The sequence below is a fragment of the Cervus elaphus genome, chromosome 27 (assembly GCF_910594005.1).
Source record: "Cervus elaphus chromosome 27, mCerEla1.1, whole genome shotgun sequence".
NCBI lineage: Eukaryota > Metazoa > Chordata > Mammalia > Artiodactyla > Cervidae > Cervus > Cervus elaphus.
In genome coordinates, this window is record NC_057841.1 from 45619189 (window position 1) to 45645439 (window position 26251).

General features: G+C 47.2%; 1 protein-coding gene across 3 annotated transcripts in view; it reads left to right on the forward strand.

The window, feature by feature from the left end:
• Positions 1-26251, forward strand: part of GNAL (G protein subunit alpha L) — a 66930-nt gene that overhangs the window by 16993 nt on the left and 23686 nt on the right. The window contains exons 1-5 of one of the 3 annotated variants that reach the window (XM_043888954.1): positions 175-593; positions 1476-1719; positions 1938-2010; positions 2683-2737; positions 3016-3135. In XM_043888954.1, the coding sequence (XP_043744889.1) occupies positions 1578-1719; positions 1938-2010; positions 2683-2737; positions 3016-3135 (390 nt within the window). In that variant the 5' untranslated portion in view covers positions 175-593; positions 1476-1577. Of the gene's footprint in view, positions 1-174; positions 594-781; positions 920-1475; positions 1720-1937; positions 2011-2682; positions 2738-3015; positions 3136-26251 lie in introns of those variants that run through there. The other 2 variants (XM_043888953.1, XM_043888955.1) reach the window with 2 other exon arrangements.

Consider the following 26251-nt stretch of genomic DNA (forward strand, 5'->3'; position numbering starts at 1 on the left):
GGGGAGGGGAAGCCGAAGGAGTCTCCAGGGGAGTCAGTGAAGGTCAAGACCACAGTTCCTCGGGGAAGTCCGGCCCCCGGGGTCCGCTGATGGCTCCGAGAGAGTATTTCAGGGAAGGGTGGGTCAAAGCCTGACTGCAGGAGCTGAAGTGTGAACCGAGGTGGGGCGAACCGCGCGGGGCGGGGGGAGTCAGTCCTAAGTTTTAACTCGGAGCCTGTGGGCAGCAAGACACGGTGGGGCTGATGTATAGGCTGGGGTGGGATGGCGCGTCGGTGTCAAAACGTCAAACTGAACGGAGTTGACTGTGTTCGTCCGCTGGGGAACGCGCTGTAGAGAAGGGAAGAAACAGCGGGAAGCTGGGTGAGGCTCGCGGAGCGCTGGGCGCAGGAGGCCAGGCGTGCGGACCGCGAGGGAACGTCAGGGCTGGAGGGGACCGGACGGCAGAGCCGAGAAGAGCCCTGAGAGGAATCGGCGCGCGGTGCCAGGGTCCCGAGCCTGGAGACGCACAGGGGGTGACCCCCGGCGTCCAGCAGCGAGGACGCCGAGCACCGCCGCAGCAACGGGGCAGTGTCTGGCTGGCACCCGCGCAACAGGTGGGAACGGGCAGCCGCCCTCACTGGTTCAGGCGGCGGAGCCAGGGCGTCTTCCAGAAAAGTAGCCAAGCTGCTCAGAGCGCGCGGAGGAGAGCCGGGGGCGGGAGGCGGCGTGGGAGCGCTGGAACCGTCTCGAACGGGAACGAGGGGAGGCGGGGTACCTGAGCCCGGCACGGACCCTCCCCTTGATAGAATATGCATGATCCAGCACGAGGCCTCGCCCGCCGCGAGCCGGAGGCGGTGCGGGATCGCGGGAGCGCACGCCCAGACCCAGAGCCGCTCGGGCTGCGAGGGAGCCGCGCGCGCCGCGTTCGGACTGCACGCGGGTGAGCCTCCGCGGTTCCCTTGGAGGGCGGCCGCCACCCCTCCAGATCCCAGGACCCCCTGCCCCGCCGCCCTGAGTCGGCTCCCTTTCCCCGCCGCGAGGAGGCTTCAGGGGCTCGGACATGGGATGGGGCGTGGGTGGCCGACAGGTGACCACAGTCACGGGTGGGGACCCGGCGCGCTCCGTCCCACCGCGCCTTGCTCGGCCGCCACCGGCGGGGCCCGGGGACCCGGCAGAGCGTTCATGCTCCGGTCCCCCTATGCGCTCCCCGGCAGCTCATCGGGCGCGAGCAGCCGGGCGCGCGTAGAGGGGCGCGCGGGGCGCGGGGAGGGCCAGCGCCACCCGGCCGGCTCCGGAGGACCGGCGCTCTCCGCCTTGTCTCCGCTTACTGCTGTTTATCCAGCAGATCATTCTAAACAATTGTCTTTAAAAAGCACTTGGCTCCGCGCGTCTTCTTTGCGTTCTCTGAGTTGGGAGCTCGCGGTGGGCACGGGGAGGGAGAAGAAACGCCTGCTCTGGTCGAAAACACCGAGAGACCGGAACGTCTCTTTCAACAGTGAGGAAGAAAGGCCGCCGCAGGGTCTACACACACCTACAGCTGTCTGCCGCCTTTTGTGCAAATTCCTAACCGTGCCTGAGGTCCACGCGAGCGGGCAGGCATGGGGTGTTTGGGCAACAGCAAGACGTCAGAAGACCAGGGCGTCGACGAAAAGGAGCGGCGCGAGGCCAACAAGAAGATCGAGAAGCAGTTGCAAAAGGAGCGGCTGGCTTACAAAGCGACTCACCGCCTGCTGCTGCTGGGTAAGGCCGGGGGATGCGCGGCGGCGCCCGGCCAGAGCGGAGCGCACGGCCCGCGCGGCTCGGAGAGGGCCGGGCTGCGGGGCCAGCGCCCCCGCCGACCGCGAGCGCGCGCCTGAAGACGCCCGCGCGCGGGCAGGACGCTGGTGCGTCTCTGGTGGCGGGAGAGATGGCCACGGTCTTCAGCCCCAGGTCACAGCGTTCTCTCTGTGTATTTTCAGGGGCTGGTGAGTCTGGGAAAAGCACTATCGTCAAACAAATGAGGATCCTGCACGTCAACGGATTTAATCCAGAGTAAGGAATGAACCATTCCGGGTTTGCTTCCCAACCGCATGCAAACTTTATCCTTTCTCTCCCGGCCTCCCCAAAAATGTTCTCTCTAAACAGTTAATTTGATCTTTGAGTCAGCCTTTAAGGACAGAAAATATAGACGCGAGTTGTTCAATTTGGTGTATTTAAGCAAATCCTTCCTCTGGTGGTGCCTACATCAAAATATTTACTTAACAAAGTATGATTTATTAGATACTAGAGGTATTGATCTGTGTTATTACTATTGCTCTGATCGCACTTAATGTGTCAATATATATACTTCTCCCTGTGTCTGCATCTATTTCAATTCAACATATGGATAGATTCAAATAAGATATGTTTGCAAGTGTAGCCTGGTATTTTTTGTAGCAGTAGTCATGACCATTTTACCTTGTTATGTTTAACCTGTGTGGTTGTCTAGAGCTAGAGTCTGTCGTGTGTCCCTTCAAATTTATTAAGAGTCCAAACCTGAAAAAGCTAGGTATTTTTCTTGCCCAGATTTAAAAAAAAAAAAAAACTTTTCACTGTTGTCCTGGGGCTAATGTTGACATCTAGTGGTACTATGTCAGCCCCACTGTATCTGAGAATCTAAAGTCTCATTCAGCATTCAACCAGCTGTGCAGAAAGTTAATTAATGACCATTCTCTTTTCATACAGAGAGAAAAAACAGAAAATTCTGGACATCCGGAAAAACGTTAAGGATGCTATTGTGGTAAGGATTTTGTTTTGTTTTTGGCCAAGCTGTGCAGCATGAGGGACCTTACTTCCCCTGCCAGGAACTGAACCCATGCCTCCTGATTTGGGATCATTCGTGCCTCAAATCCTGGACCACCAGGGAAGTCCCAGAAATTTCTTAATTATTTGTTCAGTGAAAACGTTGTGTCCTCTGATCCCTCAAACAGTGTAGACAGAAATCACATACTAGATTATCACACGTGGCGCCTAAGTGGTTTATTTATCCGTACATTCTTTTCCTTCATTCCACTGTAGACAATTGTGTCGGCGATGAGCACCATAATTCCCCCCGTTCCACTGGCCAACCCAGAAAACCAGTTTCGATCAGACTATATCAAGAGCATTGCCCCCATCACTGACTTTGAATATTCCCAGGTAAGTAAATCCTTACCAAAGTATTTTAAATGGTGCAGGATGGAACAGTTGTTAACCAGGTGGCTTACTGAGAACCAGTGTTAATATTATTTCTTTATTGACTTTCTTAAAAATTCTAGCCCTCTGCCAGGGAGAAGTGCTTCCCTCTATACCAAAATATTAACACCTGTTAAAAATAGTAAAGACAATAAGATTGTAAGAAATGTTTTAATGAGCGTGTTGGTGCAGGTGATGATCAGGAAGACAGCATACCTCTAAGAAATGCTGGTGGTGCTTTTCCCCTGAGTATTTCTGAATCAACAATTACGCCGTTTCCCAGATACCAGAAGAGTAGAAATTGCATGAGCAGGAAGTAGTACTTTATGGTATGTGATCATATCCTTGGGAGTAAGAGAACAGAACCCAGTTTACTCTTAAGATGGGGTTTCTTCAGTTCACGTGAGGGGCGCAGGCCAGCTATAGGTCACACCTGGATCACTTCTGAATGTCAACTGTCTCCTGGGAAAATTTAATTCCCTTCATGTCTGCAGAATTTCGGGCTGCTTTTTTAAATCACTTGGATAGCACTGTTGCTTATGCAAGAAGGTGATGTGAATATATGAGTTTTCTCTTGTTTGGTGGACATACATTTCTTTAAAATACTGTTGTTTGGTCATTTGATGTAGCATGTTTCAAAGGAGAAAATATTTCTTCGGTTTCTCAGAAAATCATTTTTTTTTAGTTCTGCCAGAAGAGTGTGTGTGCGTGCGCTCGTGTGTGTATGTGTGTGTACCCCCCGCCAAAAAAAAAAAGTATTTCAAAGTTCCCGCTGCCTGGCATGGTGTCCGTGAGATGGTTTTCATTTTCGGCACTCTCTTTTCTGAGGGAAGCTGACACGGGAGGCTCTGTGTAAGACAGCTGGGCCCGTGTGCGTCCCCGTCCCCCCCCCTTCAGTAGAACACAATTGCCCCATAGGGTCTGTGTCCAGATGGCGGATAAGAATTACTTTTTAAAGCTTTTTACTGCATCCTCTCACATGACATTTGTTTCTGATAAGCATTCCAACATAGCCAGTGAAACCCCTAGAATTTCTAAGAAGGCAAGGGCAGCGATGGCAAACCACCTAGAAAAAGTGACTGTGGTGTCTGGTATGGCAGGCACACTGTTGTTTACTTAACTGTGTGTTTAACTGGATGTCGTGGAGGGGAGGAGTCAAGGAAACGATGGGGAACAAAGCTGGGCTTCAGCCTACTGGAACCCTGGGTCCTCCTAGCACGCCACGATGGCTTACATACTGGAAAAGTCCCCCAGAACTGCAGGCTCCTAGCTGAAATCAGGTGTTCTCAATCCCCTTCAGATTTACTTATTTATAGATACGCATTTGAGTTCTAAATTTTGTCCTGCATGCTCGTCTAAAAGTAATCATGAAACACCTTCTGTGTGGTTCTGATGAAGGGAGAAGTTATTCTCAGCATATGATGAGAAATTAACATCAAGATGGATTGATCTGTCATATTTTCTTCTGCTTATGACGAACACACACGTGACAAGGCCGTGCCAGATTCCATCTGAAATCCAAAAACAGTAACACCCGCGTGGGTTACTAAGGAACCCAAAGCACCTAATTTGCAAATGTGTTTTTGAGCTGTAGAACAATTTTTAATAATAAAAAAAACATAAAACTCAAGAAACCATTTGCACTGAAGACATATATTTTCATATAGGTATGTTGAAGCCATTGTGAAATGATGGTCATAATTAACTGTCATTAAAATAAAAGAGCATTGGGAACCAGCTGATACAGATGGAATTGTAATGCTTTTTCAGAAGCAAAACTTTTTTTTTGGTAGTTTTTAAGCCTACATTCTGTTGTCATACTGGGTCTCTGTATCAAATAAGATTATGTTTACAATTGAGTCAGCACTTACATAAGAAAGGAAATCAATGTCTAATATTAACTTTCTTCCTGAAAATTCTGTTTTATTTTAATGTGCACACAACTTTCAATAATGTTTATTCTATAGTTTATTCTATAGTGCTCTGAAATATTCATCACTTATACTATTAGATTGAATAGTTCTTGAATTTATGTTTTGATGAGCCTCATAAGGGTGATGTTAAGGCAAATGTCTGACATATACTAATAACACTTGGTTCATTTGAAGACAGTTAACTTTTGTTTAAAGAATATGTCCATTTTAAAAACTACAATAGTAAAAAAAATAAAATATAAAAAATTAAAAAATAAAAACTATAATAGCAGAGCTAAATCAAGTATTTTAATAGTAAACATAACACAAATTTACTAAATCTAGTACTTTCAGATTAAATCCTTGAGAAAATCTTTCTGTGTCACAGTCCAATTCCTTTAGGGTCTTAAGTTTGTTTCCCTATAGATCTAGAATAATTTCTGAACTAAATATTTCCTATCATTAAAAATTAATTTCAGAGTTATTTAAGAAGGAAAAATTAGAAGAAAGTTGGAGTTTCTTGTTCATTATTAAGAATTTGAGATTCTGCATCAGGTTGCTCTTTATAATGAAAAGTCTAGAGTATCTCAGAGGGTCCTGAGAATTTCCTCTAAGAATGTCACGCCTGGGTTTATGCTTCACCTTAGACTCCTGAGTGAATCTTGGTTGAACCCTTATTGTTCAGTCGTGGCCAACTCTTTGTGACCCCATGAATGGCCCTAACATTGTAACAGGAAGAGGAGTGAGGCTGGCTAGTGGCCTGCCCAGCAAAGGGTGCCTGGGGAGGTCAGGGCGAGGGCGGGAGCCTCTCAGGCCTGGTCTGTCCCCACCTGGGAGGGATTGGAACCTCTGAGAGGGGAGACCTGAGTGTTGCATCACTGTCGCTCTGGCTGTGGGTGGAACAGGTTCTGGGGAGGGAGAGGTGAAGTGGGGGGACTATCTTGGAGGCACCTGAAACAGTCCAGATGGAGACACCGGGCAGTCTGGAGTGGACAGCTTGCTGGCCACTTCCTGTTCACAGTGCTTTGTTCATGAGCACACGTCCACATGGCCTCGAACCCTTTACTGGTTGATGCCCTGTCTGTGCACCCAGCCAGTCTGCTCAGGAAGTGGTAGAAGACACACATGCCAGGTGGTGGGCATGACAGAACATGCACTATTTGATCACTTACAAAGTGGAACAATACTGCGATTGCTCCACCAAAACTCTTAGCACAATACCAGACAATCAGTGTGCTAAGTTGCTCAGTCGTGTCTGACTCTTTGCAACCCCATGGACTGTAGTCCGCCAGGCTCCTCTGTCCATGGGATTCTCCAGGCAAGAATACTGGAGTGGGTTGCCATGCCCTCCTTTAGGGGATCTTCTTGACCCAGAGATCGAACCTGTGCCTCTTCTGACTCCTACATTGGTAGACAGGTTCTTTACCACTAGTGCCACCTGGGAAGCCCGTAGACAATCAGCGATGAATTAAAGTGGAGTATTGGTTTGTTTGGTGTTTTCTTCCCAAAATGTGGGTATTATATTAGCTCCCTTAAAGGTGCATTTTGCTAGCATTTCTAAGGGCTGGTAGATAAGTGAGACTTAGTGAGCAATCTGAGAGCAGTCAGGTCAGTCAGGGCTCTGTCGTCATCACCTGTCTCCTAAGTGGATGTTCATCACAAGTCCTCCTCCAGAGGATCTTCCATACCCAGGGATCGAACCTGAGTTGTCTGCATTTGCAGGCAGTTGCTTTACCATCTGAGAGTCAAAAATACTATATTCTGAAGAAAATATTTTGATCTGGGATAAATTTACAGTAAAAATGTAAAGAAAAACAAAAGTGGGATATTAAAATACCTAAGAGCCTATCAGAAAAAATCTTCTCTTCCTCGGTTTTCATCTTGTTTTGGTGGTGTCAGTCCGCTGGCTTGATACCAGTGAAAACAAGGCCTCAGCTCCCGAAGCCCTCAGGCCACGTCCTGAATCCAGTGGTCACAACATCTGTGTTAGCTCCCAGCCCTCGTCGGGGATGGGAGCTCAGAGGAGGCGGTTGACTGCTCCAGGATCAGAGTTGACAGGTGGTCAGGACTGGAGCCCAGTGGTCTGAATCCAAAGCCTGCCATTTGGCCTTCCTGGGCTCAGGAATCGCCGGTCCAACCCCATCGCCAGGTCAGCCTGGTTCCAACTGTGGGCAGAGAGGTGTAATCAGACCGGGTACAGACCCTTGGAACAGCCTGGCAAGAGAAAGTTTCCCAGAAGAGCAGGGTGGTCTCTGGAGTCACTGGGGTCAGCCTCCAGCATGCCAGAGACAGTCTGCTCTGGCGGCCACTCCTTTCTCTTAGGAGCAAAAATGCAAGTGGTTGAAAATGAAACTTTGGGAATTACTGGGTCATTCACACATTCAAGTAAAATTTCCCAGAGGCATCTTAGGTGAAGGGTAGGGTGGCCTGGAAACAGGAATATCCCAGTGACCAGGATGCAGACCTGCCCTAAAGAACAATTTATCCACCAAATTCTTGCTGCAAGTTGGCCACTTTCATGGGACACTCTTGCAGTTTCGTTCGTCCCATTGCATCATAATTGCAGACATTTACCTGCACAGTCAATTAATTAATCAGGATGAAAAATATCAACGAGGGACTATTTTTCCACTCCCTTAAAGAAGTGTTATGCGGCTTCCTGAGCTGGTCAAAGACACCTCTAGTAGCCTGTTGTTGTTGTTGTTGAACTAAATAGGCCATTAGAACATGGACATCACCCTGTTAGGGCCTCTTCCCGGCTTTTGGTTTATACTCTTCCCCAGGGTCTCAGATGGCCTGTGTTACATTCCTTAGATGTAGTATAAAAATATCTCCGTGGTAAGTTTCTATTTTAAATTTTTGTAGCTTCTTTTCATACTCTGATATCTGGCATTACTCTGTTGGGAGTTGAATCCAATCCCTTAAGTAGAGGCATTTTTGTGTTGTCACGTCCGTGTGCTTCTCACCAGACATTTATCCTTGTGGGCTATTGAGATGTATTTGAATCCCATTACACAAGGCCATCTTTCAGAGAAAATGTATTAAAAGTTTTTATTATGTCCCTGATAGTTTAAAGAGGATACGTTTTTTTGTCAAATTTAAGATGTGCTAACTCTAGGACTTTAAATATTTTAAGGTCTGCAAAAAAACTTCAGTGCCAGTGGGAACCTCTTTGGCCCTTGAAAATAAAATAGTGCAGCTATAAGCAGAAAGGATAGGGCCTCTCTCCAAACAGTTTTTAGGATTATTCCAGCCAGCCCCGGTGAATTGGGATGCAGCAGAATGAATCCAAGATCTAATGGACTTGAGCCAGTTCTTGGCCAGACACAGCCTCTTAGCCGACTTGCCTTTGAATTTTCCCATCTGTAAAATGGGGACAGTAGTATCAGCCTCATGGCATTACCTGAGAATGAGTCGTATCCAGTGAGAAAGCTTGGGAATTTAAAGACCGGAAGAGCCATGAATCATTATGGTTATTACTGTTGACCAAGTACCAATGCGAGAACCAGAAAGGAACTTTAGTTACAATAAAAATGTGCTGGAAATTCAATTTGACATACATATTTTTGCCAACCCCCCTGCTGGCCCAGAAGACGTGGGTCACCCCCAGGCCTAAGCAACCGATGACAGGTGTTACTCCTAAGGGTCTTTCCTTTTAATCAACTCAGAGCCCAGGACCACAGGATTAATATTCTACAAGACCCATTTTATTTTTTTAATATTTTTATTTATTTATTTATTTATTTGGCTGCTCCTGGTCTTAGTCGTGGCATGTGGGATCTAGTTCCCTGACCAGGGATCAAACCCAGGCCCCCTGCATTTGGAGCTCAGAGTCCCAGACAACTGGACCACCAGGAAAGTCCCCTACAAGTTCCATTTTAAATATCAACCAGTGAATGACTAAAACTTCTCAGGGCTTTTTATGGTTGCTTCAAATTAAGATTTACATGTAGGGAAAATATGTTTTCTTTCTCATTATCAACATTTCCTCTTAGAGGCATCTTTTCAACATCACATCCACATCCACTGCAGATAAAGTATCTCTTGACCTGTGCATAAGAAACTGGACTCAGAAATGCCTAACTGTTGAGTGCAGCTCTGAGCAGTCCTGAAGGGTCCTTTGTGCCACCCAAGCCAGGGAGACCAGCCCAGGGCTGAGGGAGCCTTATCACTCTGCACCTTTAAAGTGTGGAATTTCTGAAACTGCCGTGTGTCTTATAATAGATAGGCACATTTAATGTGACAGCATTCTCCTCCCATACACCCCCTCACACCCAAGAATCTATTATTAAAACTGTAGTACATCCAGAGTGGAAGAAATACAGCATTCTGTAGGAAATTAAACATCATATTGCTTCAAAAAAAAGAAAAGAGCAGTTGTAGACATGTTCTTGGCTAATTGCATAATTCTTAAAAAAAACATCATTTTACATAATGAACAAATTACTGAGTTCTTTGAAGATAAACCTTGTCCTTGTATACCACCAAGGACTGAAAAGATGTATTTGATAATAACGGGAAGGAGATTCTGAGCTGCACACAATAGACTCATCAAAGTACCAGATCTTTTTTCTTCATACTGCCATTTTTGAGGAACACCTAGGAGATTTCTGGCTATTGCCAGACGGGCAGAGATTACAATGGATTTCAAGATTGTTTGTTTTAATTAATAAAATTAGTGTTGTCGTTAGGAATGTGTAACAGGAAACATAGTGGCCCAGTTGTTAGAACCGAAGGCTGGAACAGCCCAAATGCCCATCTGTAGGACATGGACTCAGACCCTGTGGGGACCCGTGAGAGATGGGTGCAGCATCAGTGGACTCCACGTGCAGCTCGACATGGGTGGGTTTCCATGTGTTGATGCTGAACCAACTGAAATGATGGAAGTTTATGTAAAGAACAACACCGTTCTATGATGTTCAGAAATAAGCAGAAGTAAGGACTGTGCTGTTTCAGCACACATACTGGGTTGGCCAAAAAGTTTGTTTGGGTTTTCATAAGATGTTATGGAAAAACCCAAACAAACTTTTTGACCAACCCAATACATTTGTGATAATTTCTGTAAAAGAGAGAATGAGCATCAAAGTGTTCGGGGCAACAGAGAGGAAGTGGGAGAGACATGTGGAATGTTCCAATGTGGGAGACGGAAGGGGTGCAATGTTTTCACTGTGTTATAGACAAACACATAACAAAGCAAAGCAAAAGAGGACCCTGTGAGGACCAGTGATGACCTGTGTCACCCCCCTGTTCTGGCCACCTGTGGTCCACAGTAAGGAGAAATTGGAGTTTTCTAATTTCAGTTCAGTTCAGTCGCTCAGTCATGTCCAACTCTTTGTGACCCCATGGACTGCAGCACACCAGGCTTCCCTGGCATCCTAGGTGTCCATGACCACCTCCCAGAGCTTGCTCAAACTCATGTCCATCGAGTTGGTGATGCCATCCAATCATCTCATCCTCTGTTATCCCCTTCTCCTCCTGCCTTCAGTCTTTCCCAGCATTGGGGTCTTTTCCAGTGAGTCAGTTCTTCGTATCAGGTGGCCAAAGTATTGGAGTTTCAGCTTCAGCATCAGTCCTTCCAATGAATATTCAGGACTGATTTCCTTTGGGATTGACTCATTTGATCTTGCAGTCTAAGGGACTCTCAGAGTCTTCTCCAACACCACAGTTCAGAAACATCAATTCTTCGGTGCTCAGCTTTCTTTATAATCTTAACTTCCACATCTATACATGACTACTGGGAAAACCATAGCTTTGACTGGACGGACCTTTGTTGGCAAAGTAATGTCTCTGCTTTTTAATATACTGTCTAGGTTGGTCATAGCTTTTCTTCCAAGGAGCAAACATGTTTATACTTAGAAAATAATAAATTTTCTAATTTATTAGCCTGTATTCTTTGTGCCCTGCTCCCTCTCAGAGGGAAGTTTATGAGATGATCTCAAAGGGGTCGTGTGAGCAAAATGCCTGATAAAGAAAATCCTGAACCTTGAGGATTTTACTGGGACTTGCACTTCTTGTGATAGAGGACGATGCTGTGAGATTCACTGGCACAACGTGGTTGAGGTGCTTCCTCGTGAAGACAGGCTCCGAGTGTGCAGGAGACACGGTGGGAGATAAATCCCTGCGTGCTGGAACAACTGTCCTTCCAGGAGCTCCATGTCACATCCTGGCAGTCAACTCTTGTGCTTAATGGGACTCTAATTCCAGAGGCTGATGCTGTCCCATTCCTTTTTTATTACTAATATAATAAGCCAGATGATTTTGAAAGTATTTTAAACTTTCAACGTTCCTGAGCCGGAGGCCGCCCACCCCTTCCCGGCAGCCACGCTCCCTGTGCCTCAGTGTGTCCATCTCTAGAGTGAGCATAACAGTGCTCCCTCCTCCCGGAACTCTGCAGATTTGGTTGAGTGAGTCAATATATGCCGAAGGCTGGGCTCCACGTTTGCTGTTCTCTGTACTCCCGATTAGCTGTGCAGAAGAGAAGCATTTTTTAATCAAATGTTTGTTATGTGCCTGCAAAGCCGAAACACTCTGCTGATTTCAGAGTGGCTGCGTCACCACGTGAGACCACGGCCAGGCCTTTCTCAGTCAGCATGTCCTCCACGCCACGCTGACCACACACAGGAAGTGAAGGTGTAATGAGAGCCACAGATGCAAACCACGTGTGTAATTTTACCCCCAAGTAGCCACGTTTTTACGAAATGAAAAGAAACAAGTGAAGTTTAACAAGATATTTTACTTAACATGATATACCCCACATATTCCTGCAACGTGCAATCTCCAGAAGCTATTTCTGAGATATTTTATCATCTTTTTTCTTAGTCTTCAAAATCTGTTGTGCACTGCACACGTCCAGACATCTCAAGCTGAGGAAGCCACATGCCAGGTGCCCCAGGACCGCATCACCATGGCTGCTGCAGCAGACAGTCGAGGCTGGGGCAGAGGAAACAGAGGTTTCTTCTCCGCCAGCCTGCATGTGGTACTATGACAGGTGCAGGCCACTGGCTGTTCTTTGGGCCTCCACGAGCCCACGCTGCAACCCTGATGTCCACGAGGCCGTCAGAGCCCAGGCTGGTAGGGAGGGACAGCCCGTGAGGAGGGGGCCTGGCCTGGGCCTGGCAGTGTGCATCCTCCTTGATGAGTAGGCACCCCCCGTCCACCCTCAGTGCTGACCAGAGCTTCTCTTATAGAGCTTCCTCAGCCACACTTCTCTGTCTGCAAGTTGGGCGGTGGGGGACATGTTCACCACTTGGCATGGCCCTGACCATCTCCCAGCATCCCTGTCTCCCGTGTTGTCCACCGTCGCCTGTCTCAGGGACAGTAAGCCATGTGGCCCTTGTCCATGTCTGTAGGTGGATTACCAGCAGCCAAGTCTGGTTTACCTGTGAGACCTGCCTTTCCACACCTGTTGTGATGGAAGCCGCCACATGCCCCGCACTGTTGTGTGTCCTCATGTCCTTCTGGACACCACTGCCAAGGAAGAGCCACACCGTCTGGATCGCTTGAGCAGAGGCAGATTGTGGGGCTTTGTTCTTTTCATTGTCACTTATGCGTGCGCTTTTTTCGGGCATTGAGTAATTCACTGAAAACATACAAATTAGCATTGTACTTGTGAGCCACAAAATTGGCTCTGGTCTGTGTGTGTTTAGAAAAGGCTGTGTTATGAATCTGAATAGGATACATGGTTGGGGGGGATTCCTTTTCAGCTCACTGGGGAAAAAAGCCAGTTCCCAGTTCCTGAGCCTTAAAGGAACTCACTGTGCTGTTCAGTTGGATTGTGAGAGTGAGCGGGGCTGGATGTCTGTCCAGGAGGGAGTCAGAGACGTGGGAGAAAGTGAGTGACTCACAGTGTGCGGAGAATTCGAGTGTGGAAACGGGGGATGAGCAAGAAGCATTACTCAGTCGCTACTATTTAAAACTGGGGCCCAGAAGACAATGAGCACATGGTGTTTGCAGAGAGAAAGTTCTAGATACTGGAGCTTCGTTAGTCTCTCCAGAGTCTGGAATTGCTGTGATTCATACTTTCTATCTGTCCCATGCTTAGTTATTGTCCCTTATCAGCCGTTTGAAAGGAGCACCTTTCTTTTCCCAGCTTCAGTTCACCAACGGCTTCCAGATCATTCTTTTTGCCCCAGTGGGATTTGGAGATCAAGTCTAGAAGGAGAGTGCGTGCTCAGTAGCTCAGTCATGTCTGACTCTTTGTGATCCCATCAACTGTAGCCACCAGGCTTCTCTGTCTATGGATTCTCCAGGCCAGAATACTGGAGTGGGGTGCCATTCTCTTCTCCAGGGCATCTTCCCAACCCAGGGATTGAACCCAGGTCTCCTGCATTGCAGGCAGATTCTTTACCGTCTGAGAGGAGAGCTTGGGTAGGTAGACCTGGCTTCTACAGGCTCCCCCGGCTTCATCCCTGGGAAGCTCCGCCCAGGTGCTGGGGGTGGAGGGGGCGGGGAGGAGGCATCCTGGGGCAGGTAGAGGGCTGGGCTGCTCCAGGGCGAATCTGTGTGCCTGGAGCCACCCAATGGGTAGAACAGGTGGCAGCGGTATATGTTAGCACTCTGACGATCCGAGGAAACAGGGTGCTGGGCTGTGCTAAGAGGTGCCAGCTTGGGTGCCCAGGTGCTTCCGCCCCAGCCCAGCACCAGCCAGTGAGGACTCATGGAGCACCTTGGTCCCAAGGAGTTCCTCACCCAGACTTTCTAAGGGTTTTCTTTTTCTCTCTCTCGAGCATACAATTCATCATCTTAGGTAAAAGGAGTCAATTGCATTGTTTCTGTTTCATCTTGGTTTTCTTGCCACATGTCTCTCTTAAATTAGATCCACGTCATCATATGTAAGGCCAATAAGGGGTGATTCTGACCAAAGACCCAGAGTGAGTCCCCCTCCAGCAAAATATCAGGCAGTGTCGGCCCTGAAGGGGTTACAGCGCCTGCTCCTCCGGCTGAGCCCCGTGTTGAGCTGTTATTGAATCTTGAAAGATTTCCACCCACCTCCCGCCCACTCTGCTGGCAAGTGAAAGACGTTTGAATTCGTTTCTCAAGGGAGAAAATGATTAAAGTGAAAGAAAATGACTGTTCCCTGTTCTGAAAAGGAGAGGGAAGAGGGGGCTGTGACCCTCCCATGCTGCTCTGTACCTGGGGAGAGCGGGATGGGGTGTCAGGAGCATCCGCCCCGGAAACCAGGAGGAGGAGGCCAGTCCCAGCTGCCTCATGTGCCTGGTCGGCTCAGAATCCAGGGTCCTGAAACAGAGCAGGGGATACACGACTCAGAGACCCCCAATAACTGAAATGCAGGAGGGAGAATATAGGAGAAGGAAGGGAAACTCAGTTGATGTCTCCACCCCTTGAGCCCTAGAACCGCCAATGGAAATGAATCCAATTGGGGTCCCATCTGAATGAGAAGTAATGGTACTTTTACACATGACTCAGGATTGTATGATACTGACAGTCCTCACACATCTCCATTTAAATCTTTTGTATTTTATGAGTATCATTTTATAATTCGTTAGTTCAGCTCACCTTTTGGTATCCCAAGCTAATGAAACAATTCAGGCTGTGTTCATGGAGCCCCAGCTGTGCTCAGGGCATCAGGTTAAGGGCTCAGAGAGTGGAGTTGAGATTTTTTAAATAATCCCTGTTCTCAGGCTCATGGTCTAAAAAGTAGAAAGATGAGACCAGCACGCATGAAAAGCTGCAGATCAAGAGATCCTAGGATTTCACCAAATCCTAGTCTAAAATTGTCTCTGTGTGCATGCTAAGCCTCTTCAGTCATGTCCAACTCTTTGCAACCCCATAGACTGTAGCCCACCAGCCTCGTCTCTCCATGGAATTCTCCAGGCAAGAATACTGAAGTGGGTAGATATTCCCTTCTCCAGGGGATCCTCCCGACCCAGGGATTGAATTGGGTCTCCTGCATTGCAGACAGATTCTTTGCCATCATCTGAATCACCAGGAAAGCCCAAGTATGAACGTGCTTATATATATAGAAGACCTCGGCGTCATTGGGCAGCTTCATTAACTAACAAATGCTCAACCTGAATGGGTGGTTTCCTGTGTTGGCGATGACCTGCCTCAGTCAGTTTTTATGTGGTGACGTTCTTGTTGTGTACTTGGCAAGCTCAGTGGGCTCATGCGCAGGGCCAGCTCTTCAACAGGAAAGACAGAGAGGGTGCTTGGGGGCCTTGGTCCCACTGTCTTCCACATACTTCCCTTTTTATCTCCTGCTGCCCCAGTAAAAAACTCTGAGCAAACCCTGAGCTGACCCCATAATCAAGCCTTTGAGCTCTGAAGCAGCCTGAGAACTTGGCGGCCCCGAGGTCTAGGCATTATTCCCAGATCGGCACCTCAGGATCATCTAGGGAGCTTTTAAAGCAAGATCCCTCTGCCTGCTCTCAGAGACTTTGAGTAGGAACTCTCAGGGGAAGGTCCGAGGAATCTGTGTGTTTGAAAAGCTCCCGGAGGTTTCCACTGCGCCCTCAGGTAGAGATGGGTTCCTGTGTGGTTCTCAGCCCTGGGTGGGCCCAGCTGTGGCAGTGGACTTGCAGTGCCTCCTAATCTCAGGGTATGGGGGCTGCTGGGCATAAATGTAGCTATACTTCACCATCACAGTGATAACTACACTTCCCTGTAGGTATTTTTATATTTACAGTTCAGGATAGATCTTGATTCATTCAAAGTCAGCAACAGCATTTTTGCTTGAAGACAAAATGTGTGATAAATATGAAGGATTGGTCATAATGAGGGCTTGACACTTCTTCCATTAGGACACCTGTGCCCCCTCGAGTGGGTGGTCCAGCCCCGGGCAGGGTCGCCTGAGCCTCCTTGGCCTGTCCTTCTGTTCCCACCCCTGCCAGACCTACAGGGACACAAGTGGATTGCATATCAGGGCTTCCCTGGTGGCTCAGTGGTAAAGAATCTGCCTGCAGTGCGGGAGACCCAGGTTTGATTCCTGAGTCAGGAAGATCCCCTGATGCAGGGAATGGCTACCCATTCCAGTATTCTTTCTTGGGAAATCCCACGGACACAGGAGCCTGGCAGGCTACAATCTGTGGGGTTGCAAAGAGTCAAGACACAACTGAGTGACTAACACTTTTATTTTTCACCTTCAACTTGAATAGAAAATAAGTAAGAAAGATAGAAGGACTCAGGTCACTGATGTGAACATGAGAAGAAAATTCTAGGAAAACAAATTCAAGGTTTCAGTTTGCTAGAGATGGAAAAGGGCCCAGGAAAGGTGTTCTTTTCTAAAATATAGTGAGATGCCACATGTATTCAAGGTCAAAAAATTAAAGTGGGGAATGGTTTCTAATGGCATGACTAGAATCACTGAGTGTAGTGTGAGATCGGGGGGGGCTCACCCTGGGCCCTCACCCCCCTGCCTGGGACAGGAGAGGCCTCCAGGACAGTTGTCATGACTCTGATTCCCGATGTGACATTACTGAGTCCCTGGAGGGGGATGTTTACCAGTTGGATTCTCTACGTCCTGGTGCAGATTCTTCAGGATTCCTGTCTCTGGGTGAATCCTCGCTCTGCATGGGGCAGGGGGTGCTTGTGGGGGTGAATCCTCAACTCCACTTGGGGTGGGGGGCATGTGAGGGTGGGTGAGCCTGTTTGGCCTTGATCTGTGAGACCCCTGGGCATTTATTATCATGTCCAACTCTGTGGTTTGCAGCCTGTTGGTTTTTCTATCAAAACTGTTTCAGTGCTTCGTCAAAGGAAGGGAAGGACTACTCAGGATGCACAGAGCAAGGTGCCCTTAGGGGAAGGGTGCTGTGTCCCTTTAGTGCTGGGAAGGGCAGCTCAGGGTCAGAGGCTGGCTGGACGCAGTAGCCATTCCTGGGACCCTAACAAGGGTTTCCAGGAGAGTGAGGCTCTGAGAGGTCTGCTGGCCACAGTTATTTTCGCATCCTGTCTGTGGTGGCTTCATTGCCAGCCACCCGAACGGGGCCAGCAAGGTGTTTTTCTGTAGCCATAGCAGAGCCGTAGACACCCAGGCGGTAGGGGGTCCCAGAGGAGCCATGAGGGACCCAAAGTGCCTTCCCAGCAGAAGGCTGATTATCAAGAGATCACGCTTGTTTGTTTGAAACAAATGAGCTGATTTCTCTCCTGGGTGTTTTTCTTGGTAAAACATTTTAACAGCTTTCAAAAAAAAAAAAAAAGAAATCAGAAGCCTATAACCAACACCACACAATCTAAATAAGATGCTACCCCCGTATTGTATCCCCTCCCCCAAGTAGTATTCCCTCCCCCGTGTACTATCCCCTCCCTCATGTAGTATCCTCCTCCCCCATGCCAGGAAATCAGCAACTAGATTTTCTTATGGGGGGTGATGGAGATACATGGACGCATGTATAGAGCATATGACCCACTTAGATAAGACGTCATCGTTAGCAGCCAGGTTAGCTTGCAAGTGTCACCAAGTCTTGGTGGCTCCCTGGTTTTGTGTCTCCCACCCAGTCAGTGAAGCCACCCTGTTCTAGGCTCCTAACTGTTACCACCTTCATCGCTCAGGTCCTACAAGTTCTTTGAGTTTAATTCCACCTCCTTTGGAGACCTCTCCAGTCTGCTCTGAAATGGATAATCTCTCCCTTTCCTGAACTCCCGCAGCTTTCACTTCCCTGTGTCTCTAGCTTCGGCCGCTGTATTATACCCAGTACTTACTCCCTTCATTGTCACCTAGTTATTCGGTGTATGAGTCATTTTGTGTTAGCTTCTTGGGACCAGCAGTCGTGGCTCATTCTGGTGGTCGCTTTCCTCAGCTCTTTGCTGGGTCCTGGGGATATAATCCACATAGTTTCAAGCTCCTTGAAGCTCCACACTCCACAGGGCCACCTCCACACTCACCGCAGTCTCCCAGCCCCCAACACAGAACCTGGCACAGAAATGGAACTCAGTAAAATATTTGGTGAATGCTTGGTTGATTGTTGGCCCTCAGGAAATACTTTGGCTATGATGACAAATTTTGAGGGAGAAGGTCATCCTTGTTTTACAGTGTCTTTGACAGACCATTATCACAGTGAACATTCCATGCAAGATTCTTGAGAGTTCATTTGTGGGAGAATGAATGTGAAAGTCGTTCAGTCATGTTTGACTCTTTGCGATCCCATGGACTGTAGCCTGCCAAGCTCCTCCATCCATGGGATTTTCCACACAAGAATACTGGAGTGGGTTGCCACTTCCTTCTCCATGGGAGAGAGAGCAGGACAAAAATTTTTAATGTGACTTAGTAAGGACTTGTTATAGTATTGAAATATGTCATTTTCCAACAAAAATTCATGTGAATTTGAGAAATAACCTAGGTTGAACTAACCCTACAATATGCATAACCTCACATCACACACAGAAGTTAACGCAAAATGGACCAATAGCCTAAATCTAAGAGTTAACACCGTCAAATGCTCAGAAGAAAATATAGGCATACGTCTTCATGACTTTGGATTTGACAGTGATTTCTTGAATGTGACACCAGAAACTCAAGCAACAAAAGAAAAAATAAACACATTGGACTTGATCAAAATTTAAAATGTTTATGGGACTTCCCTGGTGGTTCAGTGGGTAAGACTCCATGCTTCCACTGCAGGGGATGCAGGTACGATCCCTGGTGGGGGAACTAAAATCCCATATGCTGCAAGGTGTGGCCAATAAAAGAGGAAAAAAACAGGGAAACAATGGAAACAGTGACAGGTTTTATTTTCTTGGGCCCCAAATCACTGCGGACAGTGACTGCAGCCACAAAGTTAAAAGATGCTTGCTCTTTGGAAGAAAAGCTATGACAAACCTAGACAGCATGTTAAAAATCAGAGACACCATTTTGCCAACAAAGTTCCATGGAGTCAAAGCTATGGTTTTTCCAGTAGTCGTGTACGGATGTGAGAGTTGGACCATAAAGAAAGCTGAGTGCTGAAGAATTGATGCTTTCGAACTGTAGTATTGGAGAAGACTCTTGAGAACCCCTTGGACTGCAAAGAGATCAAACCAGTCAATCCTAAAGGAAATCAGTCCTAAATATTTATTGGAAGGACTGATGCTGAAGCTGAAGCCCCCATACTTTGTCCACCTGATGCGAAGAGCCGGCTCATTGGAAAAGACCCTGATGCTGAAAAAGATTGAGGGCAGGAGGAGAAGGGGACAACAGAGGACAACATGTTTGGATGGTATCACTGATTCAATGGACATGAGTTTGAACAAACTCCAGGAGATGGTGAAGAACAGGGAAGGACAGGGAAGCTGCAGTCTGTGGGGTCGCAAGGAGTCGAACATGACTAAGTGACTGGACAACCACCGTCTGTGTTCAAGTTTAAATCAGAATCACGTTCAAGAGCTGGATGAGAGTGAAAACTTTGTCACACAGGCCTCACTGCTCAACTCCATTAAGGTTGTTGTTGTCTCTCAGTTGCTAAGGCATGTCCAGCTCTCTGTGACCCTATGGATTGCAGCATGTCAGGCTTTCTTGTCCTTCACTATCTCCTGGAGTTTGCTCACATTCATGTTCTTTGAGTTGGTGATGCCATCCAACCATCTCATCCTCTGCCACCCCCTTCTCCTCCTGCCTTCAGTCTTTCCCAGCATCAGGGTCTTCTCCAGCGAGTCAGCTCTTCACATCAGGTGGCCAAAGTATTGGAGCTTCAGCATCAATGCTTCCAATGAATAAATGTTTAATAAAGCTACTAAGTACTGAGATTAATTAAGCATGATGAATCAAAAGTTCCAACTCAATAACTCTTGTAAAATGGTTCTACACATTTCTCTTGGGAAAGGAGGCCTTCGCCTAGGTATACACCCAGGGGAGTTAAAAACACATATTTCCACAAATACTTGTACAGGAACATTGATAACAGCACTGTTCACAACAGCCAAACAGTGCAGCAACCCAATGTCCATCAGAGGATGAGTGGATGAACACATGTGGTCTCTCCACACGGTGGGATCTTATCTGGTCAAAAGCAGAATGAAGCACTGACCCATGTTACAGCCTTGAAAACTTGTTAATGAAACAAGCCTAACAAAAGGCCACATAGCGTATGAAGTCCATTTGTGTGGAATGTCCAGAACAGGCAGGTTGGTGGAGACAGAAGGTGGGTTCAGGGGCAGAGGGAGGTGAGAATGAGGAGTGAGTCATTGCTCCTGGGTACAGGGTTTCTTTGAGGTGATGTGTGTGTGTGCTCAGTTGTGTCCGACTCTTTGCAACCCCATGGACTGTAGCCTGCCAGGCTCTTCTCTCCATGGAATTCTCCAGGCAAGAATACTGGAGTGGGTTGCCATTTATTTCTCCAGGGGATCTTCCCAACCCAGGGATCAAACCCATGTCTCTTCAGTCTTCTGCATTGGCAGACGGATTCTTTACCAGTGATGGATGTGTTCTAAAGGTGATCATGGTGATGGGTGCACAACTCCACGAATAAACTAAAAACCAGATTTGTACACTTTAAATAGGTCAACTGTATGGTATGTGCATTAAAGGTCAATAAAATGGCTCCGTTAAAAATAGAAAGAGGGAAAATACAAAACTCAGAAGAAATCTTAAAGATGGAAGAAATCTTAAAGATGATTTCTCGCAAATTCACGAGTGCAGAATGTCAAGGTCTGTGGTTCTCTGGACAGTTTTCTTTCCCTTTTGTGTCAGATCCCAGATTCTCAGCTGCTGCAAAATTGCAGAGATCAGCAGCGCCTTTGAGATCTGTTATTTTGTGGAAACAGGAGTCCCCTAATCCCTCCAGAAATGCACCAAGGGTGTCATGTTTCCTCGTAGCTGTTGTTTTCTCTCACGGAGGCTGCATGGTCCTACTGAGGACACCCTCAGCCTGTTGTGGGTGCCTGGTACACATGTCGCCTGGTTAATTACAAAGAGCCCTCTTAGCAACTGGGGATCCTGGGCCTGCGCCCCCAGCCTGATCCCCATCCTCCTCCCCACCCCCAGCAGCCTGCAGGACAGAAGAGCCTGGCGGGCTGCAGCCCATGGCGTCATGAAGAGTTGGACACGACTGAGTGACTGAGCATGCACTCGTTGTTCATCTTCGTCTGCTATGGTCCTTTGTATACATGCGTTATAAACTGTATTGATATCCACGACCCTGGGGACCCTTGCCAGTGTGTGGAGACTTGGGGGCTTGGCTCCCAGGCACCTTTTCAGGGGGCTGCACATGTTCTCCTAAGAAGGTTCAGCCCTTGTTTCTAGAAAGTGCCTGTAGTTCTGTTCAGCCAGCCCTACCTCTCCCCTCCTGTAAGTCAGGAGTCTGGGGCCTTGCAGGGTCTGGGAGCTGGGGTGCAGCTCAGCCCAACAGCAGTGCCCTCAGGGCTTCTGTCCCCAGGGCCCATTCTTGCCACCATAGCCAGCCTCATGCCGGTGACCCGGACACCCCCCGCCCCATGTTCAGAACCCGTGCCCCCTCCCCAGCAGCTGGTGATGCCTTGTACCAGCGGGTGTCCTCAAGCCTGCACGGCCTCCTGTTCCCCGCCGTGTGCTCCTGTCAGGGCCTTTTGGCACCTAGTCACAATGCTGCCAGATCTGCACCCTTGAGTTCAGGTCCTGTCCTGGTGCCCAGAGCCAAGGACTCCCGAGCCTTCCCCCGGCAGCACTTCACAGGCCTGTCCTCAACCTCTCGCCAAGTCTGTCCTCCCTGTGCCACCCCCACTTCTGGTTTTATCTTGCCACCACTCTCACCGCCCCCTCCTGCCCCACCCCTCACTGGCACATTCTCACCCACCTCCTCCACCTGTCGGCCGCGTGTTCTAGCCGCTGCCCAGAAGGACTGCCCTGTCCCCGGGGAACAGGGCACAGTGGCCAGAATGAAGGAGCCCTCCCACCCCACCAGACTGGAACCCAGGCCCTCAGATACTAGAATCCATGATCAAATGTTGTCTCAGGATTCCTTGTTAGGCTCCTCTATTATGTCCTACACTAAAGTTTCCCCAAATACATAATGTATCTAATTCTGTGGGAATGCAGCAAACACCCTTTTACAGACATTTACTTTGATCTCTTCCCCAAAAGTGGGCCTTCTTCTTCCTCTATGCCTCTCAGCACATAAAGCAGACAGGACTCAGAGTGACTAAGAGACCAAGAATAATACCTCCAGGTATTGTATAATCAAGTTGACACCACAGAGAACTTTGGGGAGACAACTTGACAGAGCCTGTCTGGAAGTAAAGACCAAAGTCGTGATTCTTTGAGTGTCTTACCCCTAATGAAAATACATAATTATTTTATCTCTGTTCCCACACAAATAAGTTTCTCCCATGAGTCTCTTTGGCATGCTTCAAGTGCACGAGAATTAGGATTTTAGAGAGAGAATCTCAGATATAAGAGTGGGAGTATTGTGAACGAGAAAAATCAAAAGCTAAGAAATTAATTTTATGGGAAAGAATACTTTAAGGAAAATTATATGTTCCCATCACAATGGGGTAGATTTATTTAACTGTACTGTGGGTCATGGATCTTATTACTAAAACTTTATACAAATCAGTTTTGTGAGACTATAATTTTGAAACAAAAGGTAGAGAGTCCTTATACAAATCTTACTGGACATTTTTTTGGTTTGGCTGCATCAGGTCTTAGTTGTGATTTGCAGGCTTAGTTGCTCTGCAGTATGTAAGAGCTGAGTTCCCGAACCAGGGGTTGAACCCATGTCCCCTGCTTTGGAAGGAGGATTCTTAACCACTGGACCACCAGGGAAGTCCCTTACTGTATCTTTTAAAAAAAAAAAAAAACCTTTAAACCAAGTGCAGCCTGGCCACTGTGGTTAGCAAAGTCCCCTTTGGCTCAGTCACTCTGCACTTTGGAACCACAGGGAGTTCTGATTCTGCCCCAGACCTTGTGAGTCATGCTTCAGGGAAAAAGAGGCTAAAGCTACATGGGTAATTCTGTGCTCAGCTACACAGGAAGGAAGTGAAAGCCTCTGGAAGTCATATATGAAATTAACAAGGTTGTAGGATACAGGATCAAATATAGAAATTAACTATTTCTTTGTACTAACCATGAAAAATTCCAAAAATGATTTTTTAAAAAGAATACACCTTCAAAATAACACCAAAAGTTTACTTAGGCAAAAAATCTAACAAACAATGTGGAAAATGTGGTACACTGAAAACTAGGAAACATTATTGAGAGAAAATAAGACATAAATAAACATATATACCATGTCCATGGATAGAAAGTTCATTACTATTAAGATGGCATTCTCCCCAAAGTAGCCTAGAAACACCGTGCAATTCCAGCCAAGATACCAGCAGCTTTTCTCTAGAAACTGACAGGCCCATTCTCAGATGTATGTGGGAACTTAGAAGACCAAGAGTATTTTACTCTCATAAAGAAAATAAAACAGTAATAAGAAGACGTACAACTCAATTTTTAATGGGAAAAATATTTGAACAGTTAACTTCAAAAATAAGACATGCAAGTGGCCAACCATCACGTGAAAAGATGACCACCATCATTGGCCATTAGGGAGATGCAAACTAAAGCCACAGCCAGATGCCAGCATGCACCCATTAGAATAATTAAAATTTTTTAAACTGACAAAAACCAAGGTTTTGGGTAACTTGAGATTTGGAGGAACTCAAACCCCTAAAACATTGCTCTTGACAGTGTAAATGGAATGGCCACTTTGGAAAACAATTTAGCAGTTTTTTTAATGTTAATCGTGCACCTGCCGTGTACCCCAGCAATTCCACTCCAGGGTATTAACCCAGAAGAGATGATAATAGAAGTCCATACAAAGCCTGGTACTCAGATATTCCTGCAGTGTTACTCGTAACTGTCAAAACCCAGAAATAACCCAGTGTCCATCCACTGGTGAGTAAATAAACAAAATGTGATCTTATTCATACAATGTAATAAAACTGAGCAGTATTTTAGCTACTAATAACAAAACAGGTGAATCCCAGAAAACTCAGGCTAAGCAAAAGAAGCAAGACCCAAAAGACTATGTGATTTCACTCACATGAAGTTTCTAGAAAAGGCAAAACTATAGAGACATCTATTTCTGCTTTATTGACTATGCCAAAGCCTTTGACTGTGTGGATCACAATAAACTGTGGAAAATTCTGAAAGAGATGGAAATACCAGACCACCTGACCTGCCTCTTGAGAAACCTATATGCAGGTGAGGAAGCAACAGTTAGAACTGGACACGGAACAACAGACTGTTCCAAATAGGAAAAGGAGTTATGTCAAGGCTGTATATTGTCACCCTGCTTGTTTAACTTATATGCAGAATACATCATGAGAAACGCTGGGCTGGAAAGAAGCACAAGCTGGAATCAAGATTGCCGGGAGAAATATCAATACCCTCAGATATGCAGATGACACCACCCTTATGGCAGAAAATGAAGAGGAACTAAAGAGCCTCTTGATGAAAGTGAAAGAGGAGAGTGAAAAAGTTGGCTTAAAGCTCAACATTCAGAAAACTAAGACCATGGCATCTGGTCCCATCACTTCATGGGAAATAGATGGGGAAACAGTGGAAACAGTGTCAGACTTTATTTTTTTGGGCTCCAAAATCACTGCAGATGGTGATTGCAGCCATGAAATTAAAAGACGCTTACTCCTTGGAAGGAAAGTTATGACCAACCTAGACAGCATATTAAAAAGCAGAGACATCACTTTGCCAACAAAGGTCCGTCTGGTCAAGGCTATGGTTTTTCCAGTGATCATGTATGGATGTGAGAGTTGGACTGTGAAGAAAGCTGAGCACCAAAGAATTGATGCTTTTGAACTGTGGTGTTGGAGAAGACTCTTGAGAGTCCCTTGGACTGCAAAGAGATCCAGCCAGTCCATCCTAAAGGAGATCAGTCCTGGGTGTTCATTGGAAGGACTGATGCTGAAGCTGAAACTCCAATACTTTGGCCACCTCATGCGAAGAGTTGACTCATTGGAAAAGACCCTGATGCTGGGAGGGATTGGGGGCAGGAGGAGAAGGGGACGACAAAGGATGAGATGGCTGGATGGCATCACCGACTCGATGGAGATGAGTTTGAGTAAACTCCGGGAGTTGGTGATGGACAGGGAGGCCTGGCGTGCTGCGATTCATGGGGTTGCAAAGAGTCGGACACGACTGAGTGACTGAACTGAACTGAACTGATAGAGACTGAAGTAGATTGTCAGTTGTCTGAGACTGGGGCAGGGATGGGGGAGATGGCGTGGAGGTGGTAGAGAGGCTCTGAGATTTGGCTGTGTTGGTGGGTGTGTGACTGGATAACTACATGGGTGAATTTTAGGGCATATAAAGTAAACCTCCGAAGGCTGCTAGAAATGATTCTAAGAATAAAGCAGGCTGTCCAAGGTTGGGGGTCAAGGGAAGGCGAGTGTGGTATTTATTGTAAACGTGGGTTTGCTCTCAGTGGTCTCCAGCCACGAGAAGCTGCAACAGATGGGGAAACAGGAAGCTGGCCCAGCCCACTGAGCTGCTTCCAGATGCAGGCAGACACCTCCTCGTCATGGGGCTCGGACAAGTGTGAAGGATCCGTGATCCTTCCCATTTTGTCGTCTGTAGAACAAGAGCTGCATCATCTGCACTGCAGGACATTTGAGACTTGAAATGAGCCCTCAGCCAGGAGACCCTGAGAACCTTGCCTGGGACACACGAGGCCCCAGGAGGAGCCAGGTGACCCCACCTTATGTTTGGTTTCTTGCTGTGGTTTTATGCCCACGGAGGCCGTGTTTCATGCTGGGAGACACACAAGCTTGGGGACCCCCGATTACTGTTAATACTTTGGTTTTTTTCTGGGTCTTCATTGCAACACGTGGGCTTTCTCTAGTTGTGGAGCATGGGCTTAGTTGCCCCACAGCATGTGAAATCTTAACTCTCTGACAAGGGCTTGAACGTGCATCCCCTGCATTGGAAGGCAGATTCTTAACCACTGAACCATCAGGGAAGTCCACTTTAGCATGGTTTCTGAACGCTGTTTCTAAATAGAATTTGAGGTATCCTGTATTCACTTAGACCTGAGGATGGACAGAAATTATAAATAACCAGGCATGACGGATCCCACACGTAGTTTCAACTTGACATCCACCAGATACCTGAAAAGAGAAATGACAGGAGCCTATTAGATCACCCTGCTTTCTGAGGGGTAAAACTGAGTAGGTGCATTTTAGATGAATCAGACTCAAACTTGAGCTTCAGAAAATTCCATTTAAATGGCTACTCACCTGAAACAAACTGCCAGTTTCTA